Source organism: Schistocerca piceifrons, chromosome 1 (assembly GCF_021461385.2).
Source record: "Schistocerca piceifrons isolate TAMUIC-IGC-003096 chromosome 1, iqSchPice1.1, whole genome shotgun sequence".
Classification (NCBI taxonomy): Eukaryota; Metazoa; Arthropoda; class Insecta; order Orthoptera; family Acrididae; genus Schistocerca; species Schistocerca piceifrons.
Window position 1 is genome coordinate 485,155,854 of NC_060138.1, and position 19,322 is coordinate 485,175,175.

General features: G+C 40.2%; 1 protein-coding gene across 1 annotated transcript in view; it reads left to right on the forward strand.

Annotated features, from left to right (window-relative positions):
• The window catches only part of LOC124740341 (potassium voltage-gated channel subfamily H member 8), a 612,019-nt gene that overhangs the window by 580,623 nt on the left and 12,074 nt on the right, over positions 1-19,322 (forward strand). Inside the window, exon 14 of the mRNA XM_047248622.1 lies at positions 10,297-10,525. Within this exon, the coding sequence (XP_047104578.1) occupies positions 10,297-10,525 (229 nt within the window). The remainder of the gene's footprint in view (positions 1-10,296; positions 10,526-19,322) is intronic.

A 19,322-nucleotide genomic window follows, 5' to 3' on the forward strand; every position in this document is an offset into this window, starting at 1 on the left:
CAAAATCACATGGGATGCAAGTTGCAATCTGGAGGGGGCAGGGAAGGGGAAGAGATGGTGTATGGCTAAGGAGAGAGAGACAAATAGTCTGATGGAGTGTGCAGGGACTAAAATGTCAACAGGCTCAGTGTCAGGAGGTTTTGGGGTAGGGAGGTGGGGAAAAAGTAGCAAAACAGAAGAGGAGTGAGGAAAGATGTGCAGATGCATTGGCAGAGGGTTGCAAATAAATGGGGTGGGAGATGAGAATAGGGATAGAGGTGAGCAGAAACTGTTGGGTGGAGGGTGTGCGGACAGTAAGTTACCATAGGTTAATGTTGGGATTATTACAGGAGCAGAGGATGTGTTGCAAGGATAACTCCCATCTGTGCAGTTCAGAAAAGCTGGTGATAGAGGGAAAGATCTAGATGGCTCGGGTAGTTCATCAACCATTGAAACCAAGTGTTTTGTGTTCAGCTGCATGTTTGTAGCCAAGAACAAAGCAAATCTCACTGGGGCACAACATGCAACTGAGCACAACAAACATGATCTCAGTGGCTGCTTCACTACCCAAGCCATCTGCATCGTTCCCTCCACTGCCAGCCTTTCTGAACTTCACAGATGGGAGTTATCCTTACAACACATTCTCTGCTCCCTTAATAATCCCGGCCTTGACCTATGGTAACATACTGTCTGCACACCCTCCATCCAACAGTTTGCACACTCTCCTATCCTCATTCTTGTCTCCTACACTGTTTATTTGCAGCCCTCTGCCAATGCATCTGCCCATCCTTCCCCACTCCTCTCCTTTTTTGCTCCTTTTTTTCCCCACCTCGTTGCCCCACACTGCATCTGTTGACATTCTACCCTCTGCACACTCTGCCAGATAGCATTCAACCCCATTGGAGTTTTTCGGTCATCTGGGCATGAGGTGTGCTTCCCTGTGTGTGTCTGTGGCCGAAAGCTGTATGTAAGTGTCTTTTAATTGTGCCTGTCTGCAACTTGATGTGTCTTCTTTACAGTAAGTAGAAATCTGTCTTTTTCTACACTGTTGTTATCCTTACCTGGAGTTTCCATTGTTTAATATAAAGGATTAAGATGTTTGGTGGGAACCAGTTTTAAGTCTATTCCTCGTGATGTCTGATGTGGATGTATTTGGGCACTGTATCAGTACACTGGTGGTATAAAAAACATCTAAGCTTTTGAAAAGTCCTCCAGTGTCCCACTTAAATCATTTATGTAGACCAGAGACAGGAGTGAGTCAATCTCTGAAACTTGCAGTACACCACATTCACTCACTCCAAATTTACACTGATTTCTATTATATCCTTTGTGAATGTGATCCTCTATTCTCTGTTCTTAAGATACAACTCCATCCATGCAATGGGAGTGACTTAAACACAATTCCAATGTTGGTTAGTAAAAATTTATATCTACACAATCAAAGAAAGGCCTTGGAAAAATTACAGTAAGTGCCAACAGGATAAATTCCCTTGTTTAGTTCTACCATAAGTGAGTTTCTGAGATTGTGTATTGTTTTCTCAGTAGAAAAGTCTTTACAGAAGCCAGTCTGAGTTGCTCTTGAGAACATTAGAAGGAGGAGACAAAATACAATATTTACACTTGATTTCAAGCTAACAATAGTACACACATACACATCCACACCAACTGACACCCAGACCTTCAGTCTTGTAGCCAAGGTTCACTGTGGTCTCAAATGTGTGTTTGGTTGTCTGTGTGGTTGTGTAGGTATTTTTGCTAAAGACAGAGCAACAGCTCTGTATATAATGTAACTATTATAATATGTTGATTGTTTCATTGTGCCACTTGTCAGTCAGCCATAGCTGAGTGGTTGTCTTTTCTTTATTTTACATATTGTTCCACCCAGGAATTTACACTGTCATTATAGATAACTTGTACTGAGTGAAATCACCAATATGACTTCAAAAATGCTGCAGATGTGTAGGAATGCACCATTCTGCAGAAATAATATGTATTTGTTTTTGAAAATTGAAATACTTGTTGCCAGTTGCACAATAGATCAATATAAAGTGAAAATGGAAAACAGCTTGTAAGTGACCAATAAAAGAATGAGATGCTCACTGTAAGACATAGGTAGCTTTTACAAATATTCCATTAAAAAAACACACTGATGAATAAAAGAAAAGAAAATTTTCTACATTTTAGACCAAACAGTCTAACGTTTTCTCATACCTGCTTGGAAATCCTATACGAAAATGAAATATTGGAGGTAGTATGATAGATGAGGTTGTATTCAGCTTCATAAATATCAGTTTAAATATCTGAAGACATTATGATTTTATATCCCATGAAAGGACAGATTCATGTTTTTTTTATCTTTATTTATTTTTATTTATTGCTGTCTTAGCTGCTAAAGAGTGACATTAAATGACTGAGCACCTTGTGACTCTCTAATTGGGATAATTTATGTGACAGAATTTTTTCAATCTTTTCACTTTTACATTTATTTTTCTATTTGAAATAAAAAATTGCAATCAGCGTGCATTCACTAAATTATTGCAACAGACATATATGCTGGTCATTCGAATAAGAATGGGATATATTTTACATACAGGCTGGAGGATTCGTTGTGCTTGCAACATATTTCATCTACTGTCACTCTGTGATGAAAGGCAATCCCCTACCCATTATAGCACACAGTTAGTTGCAAACTCAGTTCTCTTCAGTTATGTAGTTGCTCATTTTCAAGATATTTTGGGCTCCAGTTATGAACACTTTTTATTAATGCAGCCTGTTGTCAAAAAGAAAGAGCTGTATAAAGAAATCAGGATGCAGACTCAATGATACTGCATTTAAATTATAAAATGCTTTTTAAAATGTGTTTTATTCATCACAGCTGAACATTAATTTTAATTGTATGCCCCTTTATTAAGACAGCATGTTGTAACAGAGTGTCACAGATGTCGCATACTTGTATCTGAAATAGACACTTTGTGACCAGCAGCAGCCATGAAGAGTGCACATACAAAAATACTAAACATATGCAGAAGGCATTGTTGCATCAGTCTCTGATGAGCTGAGTAAATTGGAAGTAATGTTGACACTTTGTGGATAACATTGATCCAGATGGAAAAAAAAGAGTATGTGCCATGCAGCTTATACCTATGTCAATGAATACTTTGTTTCCTGACTTAAATGGTAGATAGCAGGACTAGCAATGTTGCTGGTGCACTGTCTCCATAGTTCATGGATCTGCTGTTGCAACAGGTCTGTTAGTTGAGGGGGAACAGTGATGTTTGTTCCTCTGTTATAGCAGTAATTTTAATCTTAGTAAGGTGTTTTTGTTATTGCTTCGTATGTTTAGATTTAATTGTAAAATGAGAACATTCTGGTATGAAATAAAGACTATATTTTACACTGGGACAACATCATCCCTTGTTTTGAAGTAACTTTGACCTGAATAACCCTAGGCTTAAGTTGTGTTCATTTTGTTACCTAGCAGTGCTTATTTTCAAAATTTCTTATTCTTGTAAACAACAATTATTTCTCATCAGGTTGACAAGTGTTTGTCATGCCACTAACTGAAATGATGAAGGGCTTAAAAGGGACCAAAACCTTATCTCTAAGCTTGAAAAGTGTGGTATTGTCCAGCTACACAGCAAAAGCTTCTTGAAAGCTTGCCAGAGAACAAAAATGATGTTGATATGGTAGGTGAAGCATTCTTAGAAAAGCTGGGGAAAAAATAAGTGTCCATTTAATATCCTCAACTGATGCTAAAAAGAGGAGAAAGTTAGAACGTACCAGCTGTAAAAATCATCTCGGTTAAAGAGCTTGAACTGCTTGCAGGTGAGGCACCCATGTTTTCTTCATTGTTGAAACCCAAGAAGAAAAGACATAAGAGAGTTAATTTGCAAGTCTGCTCAGAAGATGGTGATCCTGATAATGTGGCACTGGAAGAATCAGATGAAGAAAAAGAAAAAGAGCTTGAGCTCTAGTGTGAAAGTAAACTCTGAAGACTGTGCTACTGATAATTTTGTGATGCTCCTTTTTAATTGGGAAAAGTATCCAGGAACAAATTTCTAAGTTTAATATCACTGGCTTTGTTGTTGAGTCCATGGACAAAAGACTAAAAGTGTTGAAGGTGCCTCAAAGACCAGATTCAATTATTTATTACTGAGAGAATGTTGTGCAGTATAAAGCAACCCAAAAAAGTCTCCTAAAGCAATCTTTTTTCTTTTTGTGAAGTGGATAGATTTGTCCAATCGTTTTGTTAACATTTAAATTGTGTTGTGCTTTTGAAATGCGTGACCTCATGCAAATCAACTAATTAGTATTTCCCTTGTTTATTTAATTTCTTTAAATTTTAGTTATTTAACTCATTTTTTGAAATTAAATGATTCATGGAAACTTGAGTAACAATATATTAAGTATAAGATCAGATTTGATTGGTTCAATATGGCCTCAGTGCATTTTTGGCTTACTGTGAACAAATTTGAACATATGGGACAAAGTCACCCCAAGTAAAAGAAGCATTGTCTAAATTTTTTGAAAAAAATATTTCACACATTATCAGTTCCTAACGTATGATAACACTAAGCAATGGAAAATTCAGGATGAAAATTCAGGATAGAACAATGACAATATTGTGAAAGGAATAGATTGCTATTGACCACATAGGAGAGACATTGGGTCACAGAGAGACACAACAAAAAGACTGCTAACAAGTGTTGCTTTTGGCCAAAAGCCCTTCTTCTAAAGTAGATAGCATGCACACACACTCACACACACACACACACACACACACACACACACACACACACACACACACACACACACATATGACCACTACCTTGAGATAGTAGTCATGCATATGAGAGTTGGGCTTGCATGAATATGTGTGTGTGTGTGTGTGTGTGTGTGTGTGTGGGCACGCGCACGTGGACTATCTAACTATAAGAAGGCCTTTTGACTGAAAGCTCACTTGCTAGCAGTCTTCTTCTTGTTCCTGCCTGTGACATTTACCAGCACCTTGTCAACTAATGAGACCTTAACAAGTCAAGGAATATGAAAAAGTGGGTTGATATTACCCTTGCTGATGGTAGTCAATAAAGCGCTTGTGACAGAAATATAAATAGTCATAATTTAAAGCATTAATGTAATAAAAGATGACTACATGCACATTATTTATGTAAGAGTGGGGCATAATGAATATAGTCTCACACATTCATGGGTTATTGTGTTTTCACTTTCATTCATGTTACTGAGATTCTGAGACAGGTCATCAAATGAATACTGGTACCACTTATCTGTTGCTGTAATAATATTTCCATCCTCTGCATTTATGTTGGATTTTCATCCTTTTAATTAGTGTTGGATTGACCTGGGCATTCGCTTCTTCACTGATGTTTTAGTCACTTTGTCTTTACATGCATTTATGTGAGTGACATTCAGTTGTTTACAAACATCTTCTTTGTATACTAGCAAATTTCAGTTGGACAAACTTGTCTGATGCTGCAAAGTTCCACCACAATGCCAGCAAGATCTTATGTAGTTACGTACTCACTATGAATGTCATTTATTCTGCTGCTACACATCGCTACCTGTGCCTGGAGACACGAGACTCCTGCCAAAGCAATTCTTAGTCAGTAGTCTCAACACCTTCATTTTCCCCTACAGTGGCACATGTTCTGGCTTACCATTTTCATTTCAGTGAACTTGGTATATGAACTTCCAACAACAAAATCCGAAGGCATGAAATTTTACTCTAAGTTGGAAAAATCACATTTTTCTTTTGTTGTCTAATGTAACAGTACTTAAAATCATCTTCAGTGTTGTGAAAACTAGATGTCTGTAACCTTAACAAGGAATTCTTCATGTATTTTCAAAGTTGCATTACTAATTATTACTACACAACTCTATTATACTTACAAAAACATAATATTAACATGGTATTAATCATCATAATCCATAAAACATACATTACACCTCAGGAGATGTGTGGCACTGCGTACAAGCGATCATATGTCTCTTCCATGCAGTACTGTACTCTTCAGTATCCCCAAACAAACATTGTTTGACTTTCTTCAGTCATGCCTCAGATTCAATTTCTGAGTATTATCTTCAAGTATCCTTACACACACAGTTACCCAATTCAGTTTTTGTTGACACATTGTTGTTCCTGTTATGTCCTTCATAAAAAGTGGTTGAAGACTGTGATCAGAGATGTTATCTTCCAGCTACAGGAATTAAACATGTCTTGCCAGTCATATACATATGCTAATAGACTGCCACTTTCATTTCCTTCTGGGATAGATTCATTAAGCTGTGATTCAGAGGTATTGCTTTCAATCATTCTGGCAATATCAGCCCAAGAACTACATGTCATATGGTTTTTTCATTTTGTAAGGCCAAAGGCCCAGTCAACAAAAGTTTGTATGGCCGACTGGCAGGAAAAATTGTTGTTTTTTATGTAATGATGTTGTTCTTATTTTGTGCCATACAGTTATCAGCACAAAGAAACAAATTGGTCTTCTCATAGCCATAATACACATAATATTTTAAAATTTCTAACCACTGCATATTCTGCTAAAAGATAATTATGTTTCTGCTTTCTGGAATTGCACATAATTCCAAAATAATTAACTGTGATTGATGACATGAAATAAACTGGTCCTGGTATGAAGATATCAAGGCAGAATGTTTTCCAAGGGAAATGAATACTTTTTAGTGAGACTGGTCATATTTCTTTCTGCTTATGGCATTCTTTGTAGTCATGTCAGATGAAGGCAGTAGTCTGCTGTTAATTGTGTTTTAATTGTGAGTGGGGTTGCTGACTGGTTTTGCATATTTTGAATCCCTGCTGCCGTCTAAGAGCAGTAAAATAATAGAAAAACAACATAAACATATGAAAAAAGTGAAAAATGATGCTGCTAGTCTGTAAGTTGGTATGCATATTTGTAAAGGTGTGCCTACTGTTTGCTTTCTGGCAGAATTCTGCAAATGCACTAACATCAGCACAGGGACAATGTAAAGATGGCTGTTCCACTAACAATTTGCATGAAGGACAAACAGTGTTCTGTTGTCTGGCATCTGCATGTTGGTAATGTGAAACATCATCACAGATGAAGGTCTAATGTAGTGATTCATGTTTGTCAATAGCAGCAAGCCTACAAGTGGAGTTGAAAGTTAACAAATGGTGTGAAATCTGTGGTTGCTGCTCCTTATCTGAGTCAGTCATGTTCTCATCATGACTTAATGTAACACCATATTCATTGGAGCCACCATGAGGCAAAATCATGTAGTGATACTGCAGAATCTTTAAACAGTGTCCATGACTCAGCACCCTTCTGCATGTCGTGCTCCAAGTTCACAAAACATCAGCAAGATGTGTGCCTGACTGTTGTCTTTTTGACTGAAACAGCAATCTTGACATGCATGAGATACTTTTGTCCTACTTTGAACAAAAAGATGCAAGATTTGCTACCATGGATAAAATTTGGACCACAGACTAGAAATGAAGAGAGTCAGTAGGGAATTATGTCATTTCTCATCACTCAGACCAAAGAAATTTTACACAATGCCAGGAATGTTCTGCTGACCCTCTTTTGTGACAAAAAAGGAATCACTTTCTGAATCTACATGTCATGAGGGGCCACTGTCACTAGTGCAACAGATGTACATCTCTTAGAAGAAACATATTTGCCCTGCAATTGATTAGAAATGGACATAGATTCCATTCTGAAGTTGTTCTGTTGCAGCTCGGCAATGTGTAACCCACCCAACAATTGCAATAATACCAGCCCTGAAATTTACTTGTCTGCCTCCCATTTCCATGATACCCCGCATTTGTCTAAGCAAACAGCTCATATATTGTAACTCTTCAAGCTTCAGGCTTTCCCTGCGAGATCTTGACATGTGGAATAATCGGGTCTACTGCCAGATGTTTGTGTCGCTCTGGCACAATATTTCGGCCACGTAACTCGTTGCCTTCTTCAGGTGCTACCTGAGACTGCCGTATTGGAGGATCTTGTCCAGTATTTATGCCCAGAGGGTGCTGGGTGCTCTCTCTGCTGTCCGCACCCACCTGGCGCTGCTTGTAATGTGTTGTCTCTTGCCTGGTGCTCCCTCGGACATCTGCGCCCGACTTGGTCGCCATCTGTGGCAGCTGTCTGAGGCCCGTCCAGTGTTGGGCATTCCATTCGCAGTCCGTGCCTGCCTGGTGCTGCTCCTGAGGTTTTGGCCCATCCCTGGTGCTCCCATGGATGTCCGCGCCCGGCTCGTCCACCATCTGTGGTCGTGGCAGCTATCTGGGGCCAGACCCGCGTTTGGCATTCCGTTCGTGGTCCGTGATCACTTGGCACTGCTCCTAAGGTGTTGGCATCTCCCTGGTGCTCTCATGGATGTCTGCGCCCGCCTCGTCCACCATCTGCAGTTGTGGCAGCTGTCTGAGGCCTTTCTCGTGTAGGGCGCTCCATTTGCGGTCCGCGCCCACCTGGCACTGCTTGTAAAGTGTTGTCTCTCCCTGGTGCTCCCTCGGATGCCCGCGACCCACTTGGTCTCCATCTGTGGCAGCTCTCTGAGGCCCGTCCTTTGTTGGGCACTCCATTCGCGGTCCGCGCCTGCCTGGCACTGCTCCTGAGGTGTTGGCACTTCCCTGGCACTCCGACGGTTGTTTGCGCTCAGTTTGTCCATCATCTGCAGTTGTGGCAGCTGTCAGAGGCCCATCCTGCATTGGGAGTTGTGGTTGCGGTCCGCACCCACCTGGCGCTGCTCCTGCGATGTTACTACTTCTTGAAGAGTTTCTTGGTTCCTTTCGTTGGGCGCTGATAAGCTGCAGAGCCAGACTCCATGCTGAGCTGATTTGGTAAGCACTGTCTCGGTTTATTAGGTTGTCTGTGACCTTGATCTCGATGGCCTCCTTTATGACACTGTCCCAAAATCTTGGATTCTGTGTCACAATTTAGGTGTTGTTGTAGTCCATTGAGTGACCGAGCTCCAGACAGTGCTCCGCTATGGCAGATTTTGTTGCCTGTTCTAGTCTGGTGTGCCTCTGGTGTTCTTTGCACCTGATGTCCACCGTCCTGGTTGTCTGGCCAATGTATGATTTTCCACGCTGGCCTGGTTTATGCAGCCCCAGGTCGTCCTTCACACTCCCTAGCATTGTCCCAGGACGGGCCTCAGACAGCTGCCACAGATGGCAACCAAGTCAGGCGCGGACGTCCGAGGGAGCACCGGGGAAGAGACAACACATTACAAGCAGCGCCAGGTGGGCGCAGACGGCACCCAGCGCCCTCTGGGCATAAATACTGGACAAGATCCTACAATATGGCAGTCTCAGGTAGCACCTGAAGTAGGCAATGAGTTATGTGGCTGAAATATTGTGCCACAGCGACACAAACATCCAGCAGTAGACCTGATTATTCCAAATGTCAGCTCATATATTATTCAATACTGTTGTGGCACACTGGCAACAGTTTCACAAGCATTCCACTCATTTGGCAATGACAATTTTTCAGAAATTTGACTGCATATAACACACTTGGTGGTTTTGTAATGTAAGTATCCTTTATTCTGTACTTGATAAGGACCAAGAAGACTGAAATGGCTGTGCTCCATTGAAATAAATGAGTTTCATGTGTACAGTGTGTGAAGTTTTTTCAGATTGTGCTTCACTATACAAAGTGTATAACTCCTCACAACTTCAGGATTTGCTGTCTTCCAATCGTATTGTAGCAAAGTTGACAGATGCTCTCCTGTTAATTGTGTATGATCAGCATGAAATAATTTCTTAATAACAGAGTTTATGCCACAGACTGCGACTCATTCTGGGCAAAGAGCTCTATTATCAGATGTACAATTTACATATATGTTACACTGCTGATGAGTTATATAGCTGAGTGAAAAATTTATCTCTGGAATGAAGCCATTATCTGAAATACCTTACCTTTTATGATGTGGTGGTCATGAGTGGTTGATAGGAAAGTCTCTTTGGAATTTGGCACAGTGAAAGTGTCGGTTGTGAGTGGTATAGCTCTAAAGTATGTCATGAGGCACTCTCTCTCTCTCTCTCTCTCTCTCTCTCTCTCTCTCTCTCTCTCTCTCTCTCTGTGTGTGTGTGTGTGCACGCACTTGCGTGCAGCTGTGTTTGTAGTGATGACTCATCTTTTCTCTTTTTATTTTCTTTGCCTTCTTAAAAATAGTCTTCAGTACTGAAATAAGCTTTAATATAGTCTGCAGTTTTTTAGATTTATTTGTAGTGTTTTATAATCACAACAATGTTTTTAAAAAATTTGTAGCTCAGCTTTTAGCTGAAACTATAATCAAATATTTGTTCTCCAGGGTGGAGGAATATGCTGGAGTGACAACTCGTACTATGAGATCGAGAGTGGCTGTGCTCAGGGACAGGCAAAGACCACCCCTCATCAGCAGCCTGAGCCAGAAATCAGGTTCTCTGGAAGGACTAAACCTGGAGCTCAGAGGAGAAGTTGAGCAAACTAAAACCAGTGTTGAGAGGCTTGACAATCAAGTTTCATCACTGCACCAGGACGTGGCAACTCTCAGCCAGGAGGTACAGAATACTTTCTTAGATTAATTAGTAAAAACCACAATGATTTTATTTATCTACCACAACTATAATCGAATTAATTATCTCCTAATTTAAGAAAACTGCTACCAGCCACACTTTCTGCCATCTTTGCTTATCACTTAGATATGGATTTCAATATCTGGGACCTTATTTGTAGGTTCTCACCCCATTTCTAGGAACTGCAATAATAATAAAATCACACACACACACACACACACACACACACACACACACACACACACACACACACACACACACAGACATACAAAGAGCTACATCGTCTTGTCATATTGCGTTGTCTTAGTGTTACAGATCAATTTGGGGTGAGGGGTTGTGTCTGATAAAATTAGTGAGAGATGAGAGGAGCCAGGTATAAGGAGGGAAGGATGGTTGATGGTTGGGAGGAGGTGCACCAAAGGAACTGAATAGTAGCATGACCTCAGTGAACTCCCCCTGCTGAAGAAAGGGAATTTTCATGTGGCCCTCAATGAAGTAGAGGAGTCAGTTGGTAGAGCATTGGAGGGTAGATGGAGTGGGAGATAGGACAGAGAAAGATGGAAACTGTGAAGAGTAAGAGCAGATGTGAAGTGGGGGGGATGGGGACAGAAGTAGAAGTGTGTGTGAGATGGACACTACTGGAGATTGGAACTCTCAGGATGGGAGAATTATGGGATCGAAGGATGTGTTGTAAGAGCAATGTCCCATTTATGTAATTAAGAGAAGATGATATTTGGAAGCGGGTAGGGGTTTAAGAATCCAGATGGCATGGGTTTTGGAGCAGCTATTGAAGCTGAACATATAGTGCTCAATAGCATGCACTGGGTAGTCAACTTTCTCTTGGCTGCAATTTGGCAGCGTTCATTCATTCGGGTGGACAGCTGCTAAGTAAATATGTTCACAAAAATGGACATAAAAAATTACAGCTTACCTAACATATGACATGACTTCTTTCACAGGTTTCTAGCTTTATTTGTAGTAGGATATGACTGTGGTAAGATGCTGAACTAGAAGTCATTTAAAAATCTTCTTCAGCTCTGCAACTTTTGCATCAAGGATAACATCAGCTTTTGAAGATGAAGATGTCAAAAAGTTGACTTACTGTGCCTGTTTTCCTATTTTTATTTACTTCCTATGACATTATATTCTGTGGTAACTCATAACTGAAGAAAAAACTTTTTGTGAACAGAGGTATGTAGTAAATCTAAATACCAAGATGATGTGACTTACCAAATGAAAGCGCTGGCACGTCTATAGACACACAAACAAACAAAAACATACACACAAAATTCAAGCTTTCGCAACAAACTGTTGCCTCATCAGGAAAGAGGGAAGGAGAGGGAAAGACGAAAGGATGTGGGTTTTAAGGGAGAGGGTAAGGAGTCATTCCAATCCCGGGAGTGGAAAGACTTACCTTAGGGGGGGAAAAGGACGGGTATACACTCGCACGCACACACATATCCATCCACACATATACAGACACAAGCAGACATATCACATCATAAGGATAATATGTGGTGTCCAGTCTAGAACATTTTGTAGACAACTCTCTAAGCAAATGGAAAACAGCCTCACAGTAAAGTACATTACTCCATTAGAAAAGTTTGTTGTCAATAGTGAACCAAAGTTTGAAAACAACAGTGCCATAATCAAATACCAAAGGCATTGCCTTGTTGATACAGTCGTCCTTTTCTGTCCCTCACCATCTTAACCATTTGGTTGTAACTGCTGCAGTCCATGCCACTGATAAAACTTGATCTTTCTCCTAGATATTTACATTTAAGGCTGGAGTTTTCAAACTGTGCATTGTGGCTTCAAGAGTCACCATGGTTTTTCTGTAGCGGTATTGTGGTGGTTTCATAAAAGTATAATTTGGTTTATTTGCTTTCTGATAAAGGAAAAACATGTGCACTAGTGGTGATATCTAGTGGGCCAGCAGCATGTGAGTCTTGTTATTATGGCACTGTAGTAGTTGGCATTTGAAATGTACTAGTTTTTATTCAGTAACAGACATTTTGAAGATTAATTATGATACTTCAGTTTTTTTTGTTTAGTTCAGAATATGTGGACAAACAAGAATTCAGGAGGTATGACAACAGTTACTTGAATTTCAGTTTTACAAGCACTGCTGTTTGAAGTAAAGAATGATAATCTTCTGTCATTTGCTTCTAAGGCACTGCCCTTCATGAAGTTCTTGATTCAGTAACTGCAGAAGTAATCTTCATTATAAAGTCAGCAATCCTTAATTGAAGATGTTTCCAATAAATGTGTGTTGATATAGGGCTGAGCATACTTCTTAATTTACTGTCATGAAAAAAATGCCTCTTATGAAATGAAATGGCATCTGGAGTCAAATCACAGTAGTTCAGTTAACAAAATGTGAGAATACTTTTCCCACAAGTTAAAAGAAATTAGACAGGCAAAAGAAAAAAAAGCTACAAAAGTTATTCTTTCATATTACAGAGTTGGCTATCATGTAGCAGGTAGATGAGTCAGCTGTCACGCAACTGGAAGTGTGCCTTTTGTTAGACAATACTATTGATCATCAGATATTCAATATGGCTGACAAAGTTAATGATCAATTGTTTGAAAACCTCAAAGGTAATGGTGACTATGCCCTTCACTTGGAAGAAGCTACAGACAACAACAATGATGTGCCTGTAATGTCTTATGTATATTTTGTACATGACCACAAATTCCATGAAGATCTTTTCTGAACCAAAATATCTCTTGGAACAAAATGAACAGACCTCATTGAAACACTAAGCTCTTTAATGCAAGGAAGCAATGTTAATCTGGAAAATTGTGTAGGTGTTTGTACAGATGGAAGCCATAGTGTGGAATGCAAGTTCTGATCCATAAATAGGCTCCTCATGTTATTTGGACACACTGTTTTACTCACTGAGAAGTCCAGGCATCAAAAGGCATAGGCACTGTCCCTCATGAAACTCTTCACTCAGTAACTGAAAAACTAATCTTGAAGTCAGCATCCTTAATTCAAGATGTTTTCAATAAATGTGTGTTGATATAGGGTTGAGCACACTTCTTAATATACTGTAATAACTCTCACTAGCTTTCACATGAGAATGTCTTGAAAATGAACTTTGCTCTTTTTTACCTTGTTCAAGAGAAACATATGAGATGTGATAAAAATGATACAAAAATTTTTGTTTTTGTTAAAGAATATTTATTTATTCATCAACATCACCTTTTCTCCCTTCAAAGTAATCCTGTTAAGATATAGTACACTTGTGTCAGTGCGTTTTCCAATCTTGGAAGCACTTCTGGAACTCATTTTTCATTATCATGTTCAGCTCCTTCAGCAGTTCCATTTATCTCATCAATGATGACAAAACAAAATCCTTTCATGATTCTCTTCAACCACGGGAATAGAAAGAGATTTCAGGGGGCCATGTTCAGTGAATAAGGTTGCTAAGGTAACATAAGTTTTGTTTTTTGGCAAAAAATCATGAATAATCATTAAGATATGAGTGGGAGCATTATCGTGATGCAGTTTCCAAGAGTGATTTTGCCACATTTCTGGTCTTTTCTTCAGATTGTTTTATTCAAAAAAGCTACAGCCAACATTACAAATTTGATACTGCACTTTATTGCACTTCTCAAGAAAAAATTGATGCAAGTTTTTTGCTCCATCTACTTCAAAGGTAAAAATTCAATGAGCACTTGAAAACACTATAATATTTCTGTCTGTCAACAATAAACTAAATATTCAAAACAGCTGAAAATGCAAATGCGCACCAGGAACATGTGTACCAACAAGATAAAAGAATTTGAAAATTGGATGTATAAAACCCAAGAAATTAAAAAAAATTCCCATTACTTTTTGATCACACCTTGTATGAAATCATGATTGACAGACTGAAAGTACTTTACGCCAGCTTCTGTGGCTTAAGTAATACACATTAGACACATATTATATAAGGAATATTCATCATTATTGGCACACAGAATACCAAAAGTCCTTGTAGAAAAATCTGAACATAACCCATGCCACCTCTTTGGTTCTGTACATCACATACACAATATTCCAGAAAAAATACAATATTCCATATGGAACATTACTGAACCTCCTGGCCAATCACTGTAGCTCTTCATTACTCGTTACTGCAACTACCTCTAGCCAATAAAGATGCTCTTACTTACCAAACAAAAGCGTTGGTATGTTGATAGGAGACAATAAAAAACACACAAACACACACAATGTCTAGTAGAGAGCTAGTGTCCCAGTAGAAACGAAAACAACTAACCAGAAAGAGAGAGGAATGAAAAGTATGCTTGTGTCTGTACATGTGCGGATGGATGTGTGTGTGTGTGTGTGTGTGTGTGTGTGTGTGTGTGTGTGTGCGTGTGCGAGTGTATACCCGTCCTTTTTTCCCCCTAAGGTAAGTCTTTCCGCTCCTGGGATTGGAATGACTCCTTACCCTCTCCCTTAAAACCCACTTCCTTTCATCTTTCCCTCACCTTCCCTCTTTCCTGATGAGGCAACAGTTTGTTGCGAAAGCTTGAATTTTGTGTGTATGTATGTGTCTGTTTGTGTTTCTATCGACCTGCCAGCACTTTCGTATGGTAAGTCACATCATCTTTGTTATATATATATATATATAGGAGTAGGATTAGGATCATTTTTCTTCATGGCAAAGTGATATTTCCAGCAGAGAGTACGAGTGTAGGACAGTAAATCTTTGACGAGGGCTGTTTGGTTGAATCTGGGAGTGGGGCTGAAGGTGCTTCCTAAAATCCACAAACCCAATCATCCCGGGCGCCCCATTTTAGCTGGTTACCAAGCCCCCACAGAACATATCTCTGCCTACGTAGATCAACACCTTCAACCCATTACATGCAGTCTCCCATCCTTCATCAAAGACACCAATCACTTTCTCGAACGCCTGGAATCCTTACCCAATGTGTTACTCCCGGAAACCATCCTTGTAACCATTGATGCCACTTCCTTATACACAAATATTTCACACGTCTAGGGCCTCGCTGCGATGGAACATTTCCTTTCACGCCGATCATCTGCCACCCTACCTAAAATCTCTTTCCTCATCACCTTAGCCAGCTTCATCCTGACCCATAACTTCTTCACTTTTGAAGGCCAGACATACCAACAACTAAAGGGAACAGCCATGGGTACCAGGATGGCCCCCTCGCACGCCAACCTATTCATGGGTCGCTTAGAGGAAGCCTTCTTGGTTACCCAGGCCTGCCAACCCAAAGTTTGGTACAGATTTATTGATGACATCTTCATGATCTGGACTCACAGTGAAGAAGAACTCCAGAATTTCCTCTCCAACCTCAACTCCTTTGGCTCCATCAGATTCACCTGGTCCTACTCCAAATCCCATGCCACTTTCCATGACGTTGACCTCCACCTGTCCAATGGCCAGCTTCACACGTCCGTCCACATCAAACCCACCAACAAGCAACAGTACCTCCATTATGACAGCTGCCACCCATTCCACATCAAACGGTCCCTTCCCTACAGCCTAGGTCTTCATGGCAAATGAATCTGCTCCAGTCCGGAATCCCTGAACCATTACACCAACAACCTGACAACAGCTTCCACATCCCGCAACTACCCTCCCGACCTGGTACAGAAGCAAATAACCAGAGCCACCTCCTCATCCCCTCAAACCCAGAATCCCCCACAGAAGAACCACAAAAGTGCCCCACTTGTGACAGGATACTTTCCGGGACTGGACCAGATTCTGAATGTGGCTCTCCAGCAGGGATACGACTTCCTCAAATCCTGCCCTGAAATGAGATCCATCCTTCATGAAATCCTCCCCACTCCACCAAGAGTGTCTTTCCGCTGTCCACCTAACCTTCGTAACCTGTTAGTTCATCCCTATGAAATCCCCAAACCACCTTCCCTACCCTCTGGCTCCTATCCTTGTAACTGCCCCCGGTGTAAAACTTGTCCCATGCACCCTCCCACCACCACCTACTCCAGTCCTGTAACCCGGAAGGTGTACACGATCAAAGGCAGAGCCACATGTGAAAGCACCCACGTGATTTACCAACTGACCTGCCTACACTGTGATGCATTCTATGTGGGAATGACCAGCAACAAACTGTCCATTCGCATGAATGGACACAGGCAGGCAGTGTTTGTTGGTAATGAGGATCACCCTGTGGCTAAACATGCCTTGGTGCACGGCCAGCACATCTTGGCACAGTGTTACACCGTCCGGGTTATCTGGATACTTCCCACCAACACCAACCTATCCGAACTCCGGAGATGGGAACTTGCTCTTCAATATATCCTCTCTTCCCGTTACCCACCAGGCCTCAACCTCCGCTAATTTCAAGTTGCCGCCACTCATACCTCACCTGTCATTCAACATCATCTTTGCCTCTGCACTTCCGCCTCGACTGACATCTCTGCCCAAACTCTTTGTCTTTAAATATGTCTGCTTGTGTCTGTATATGTGTGGATGGATATGTGTGTGTGTGCGAGTGTATACCCGCCCTTTTTTCCCCCTAAGGTAAGTCTTTCCACTCCCGGGATTGGAATGACTCCTTACCCTCTCCCTTAAAACCCACTTCCTTTCGTCTTTCCCTCTCCTTCCCTCTTTCCTGATGAGGCAACAGTTTGTTTGGAAAGCTTGAATTTTGTGTGTATGTATGTGTCTGTTTGTGTTTCTATCAACCTGCCAGCGCTTTCGTATGGTAAGTCACATCATCTTTGTTTTCTTTTTTCTCATTAGGCAGGCAATATGCTCTTGCCTCTGACACATTACTCTTACAACATCTTTACATGTCACAAAAGCTTCTAAAAATCTCTTGCCATATTATTGTATCATCACATTAAAGCATACTTTTCATTCCTCTCTCTTTCTGGTTAGTTGTTTTAGTTTCTACTGGGACACTAGCTCTCTGTATGCTTTGTACTACACTAGTACACTATTTACTGATAGGAAAGAAGGAAAGAAGATAGCTAAAGTTTTGAATGAAGAAGAGGAAGGTTGACAACATGAAAAGAAAGGGAAAATAATGTTGTCAACAAGTCGGGTGCCTGATGATCGTCAACCACCCGACAACGTAATGAATGCATGTCCCTTGAGGCTTCTTAGTTACTGTTATTTAATGGTTCCTTCAGTATGTATTTCTTTAAATCAGTTATGTTTCTCAAACCAATTAATTTATGTGACTTAACATATTCAAATCGGTAGGCATTAGCATGGGGTTTGGCTATAATTTTAAAAGGTCCCACATATACATCCGTAAATTTTTTAGTTTCAGGTGTAAGTTTTTTAGATTTTTCTTTAGTTTTTATGAGCACCAGATCACCAATCTGAAAACTTTTAGGACTCACCCTCACATTGTGCCTTCTTTTCCTTTCCAAAGCCTTTTTTCTAATATTGGCAAGTGCTATCTTCTTCTTTTCTTCCGTCACTACTTCCGTGAGTTTAGGAAATTCCACTAAATCAAAAAGGAGATTATAAGCTCTAATTCACCCCAGTAATTCTACTGGCGCAAAACCAGTGGCTTCGTGTCTCAAATTGTTAATCACTTCCTCAAAATATTCCAAGTAGCTAGCTCAGACAGAGTGTTTCTTATGACAGTGTGTCCTACAGAGATGATTATGTTCTTTCATGATTCTTTCACACATGTTACTCTGTGGAAAATAGGCCGAAATTTTAATTTGTTCCACATTTTTCTTCTTTAAACATTCCTCAAAACACTTAGAAATAAATTGAGGCCCATTATCTGACAAAATTGTTCTTGGAACCCCAACGTTTACAAAATAGTCCTTTTCCAATTTACTGACTATTACCTTAACATTGGCCTTTTTAATCAGATAAAACTTAACATACTTAGTAAAACAGCCTCCTCTTGAGACCGGCAAAGGGCCAAAAAGATCCACTGCTACTAAATCTAATTTGTTTTGAGGTTCCACAGAATACATCTGTCCCTGCACAATTCTGTTGTTTGCTCGTAACTTTTGACATCGGTCACAGTATTCTAGCCTCTTTTGCACTTGCTGCCACATGTTATCAAAAATCACTACTTGACTCAATTTAACAATACATTTACGGGCTCCATAATGCCCATACTTCCCATGTATAAAATCAATCAACAAATCCACATGTTGTTCAGGGAAGCAAATGCGCCAGTTGTCACGAGTTCTTTGTTCTTCGGAAAAGTATATCTCTGTGCATCTGGTAATATTCAGCTAACTTAGGAAAGTTGGGGTGACCTATCCTGCTTTTTACTAATTTCAAATTATTGTCCTAGTTTTGCTCCCATCTAAGATTCTCGCAGATGCACTTAATCACTCCCTCTTCATGCGGTTAAATAACCGCCAGCAAAATTTCATCACAATTCCTGTTTCTCAATGGATCCACCCCACGCCATGATATTTTTAGAAACCTTTATATGCTTCATCTATAGTCAAATTGCTGTAAGTACATAGACCACCTTCTCAGTCTGCCGTGTTTAAGCTGACAAGTATCTAAATATGTTAGAGCACCATGGTCTGTATAGATCATAACTTTGTGTCCTAAAAGGTGTTGCTAAAATTTCTGCAATCCAAAAATAATGGCTAATGCTTCCAGTTCCAAAATGCTATAATTTTTCTCCACTTGTTGCAATGACCAGCTTGCAAAGGCAATCGTTTTGTGGACCAGTTCTTCATAAACCATTTTGATTTGGAACAATTCCACCCCTAGATCGTAACCACAAGCATCTGATCCTAAACAAAAAGGTTTTGAAAAGTCAGGATGGTTCAAAATCTGACTGTTCACCAGTGCTTCTT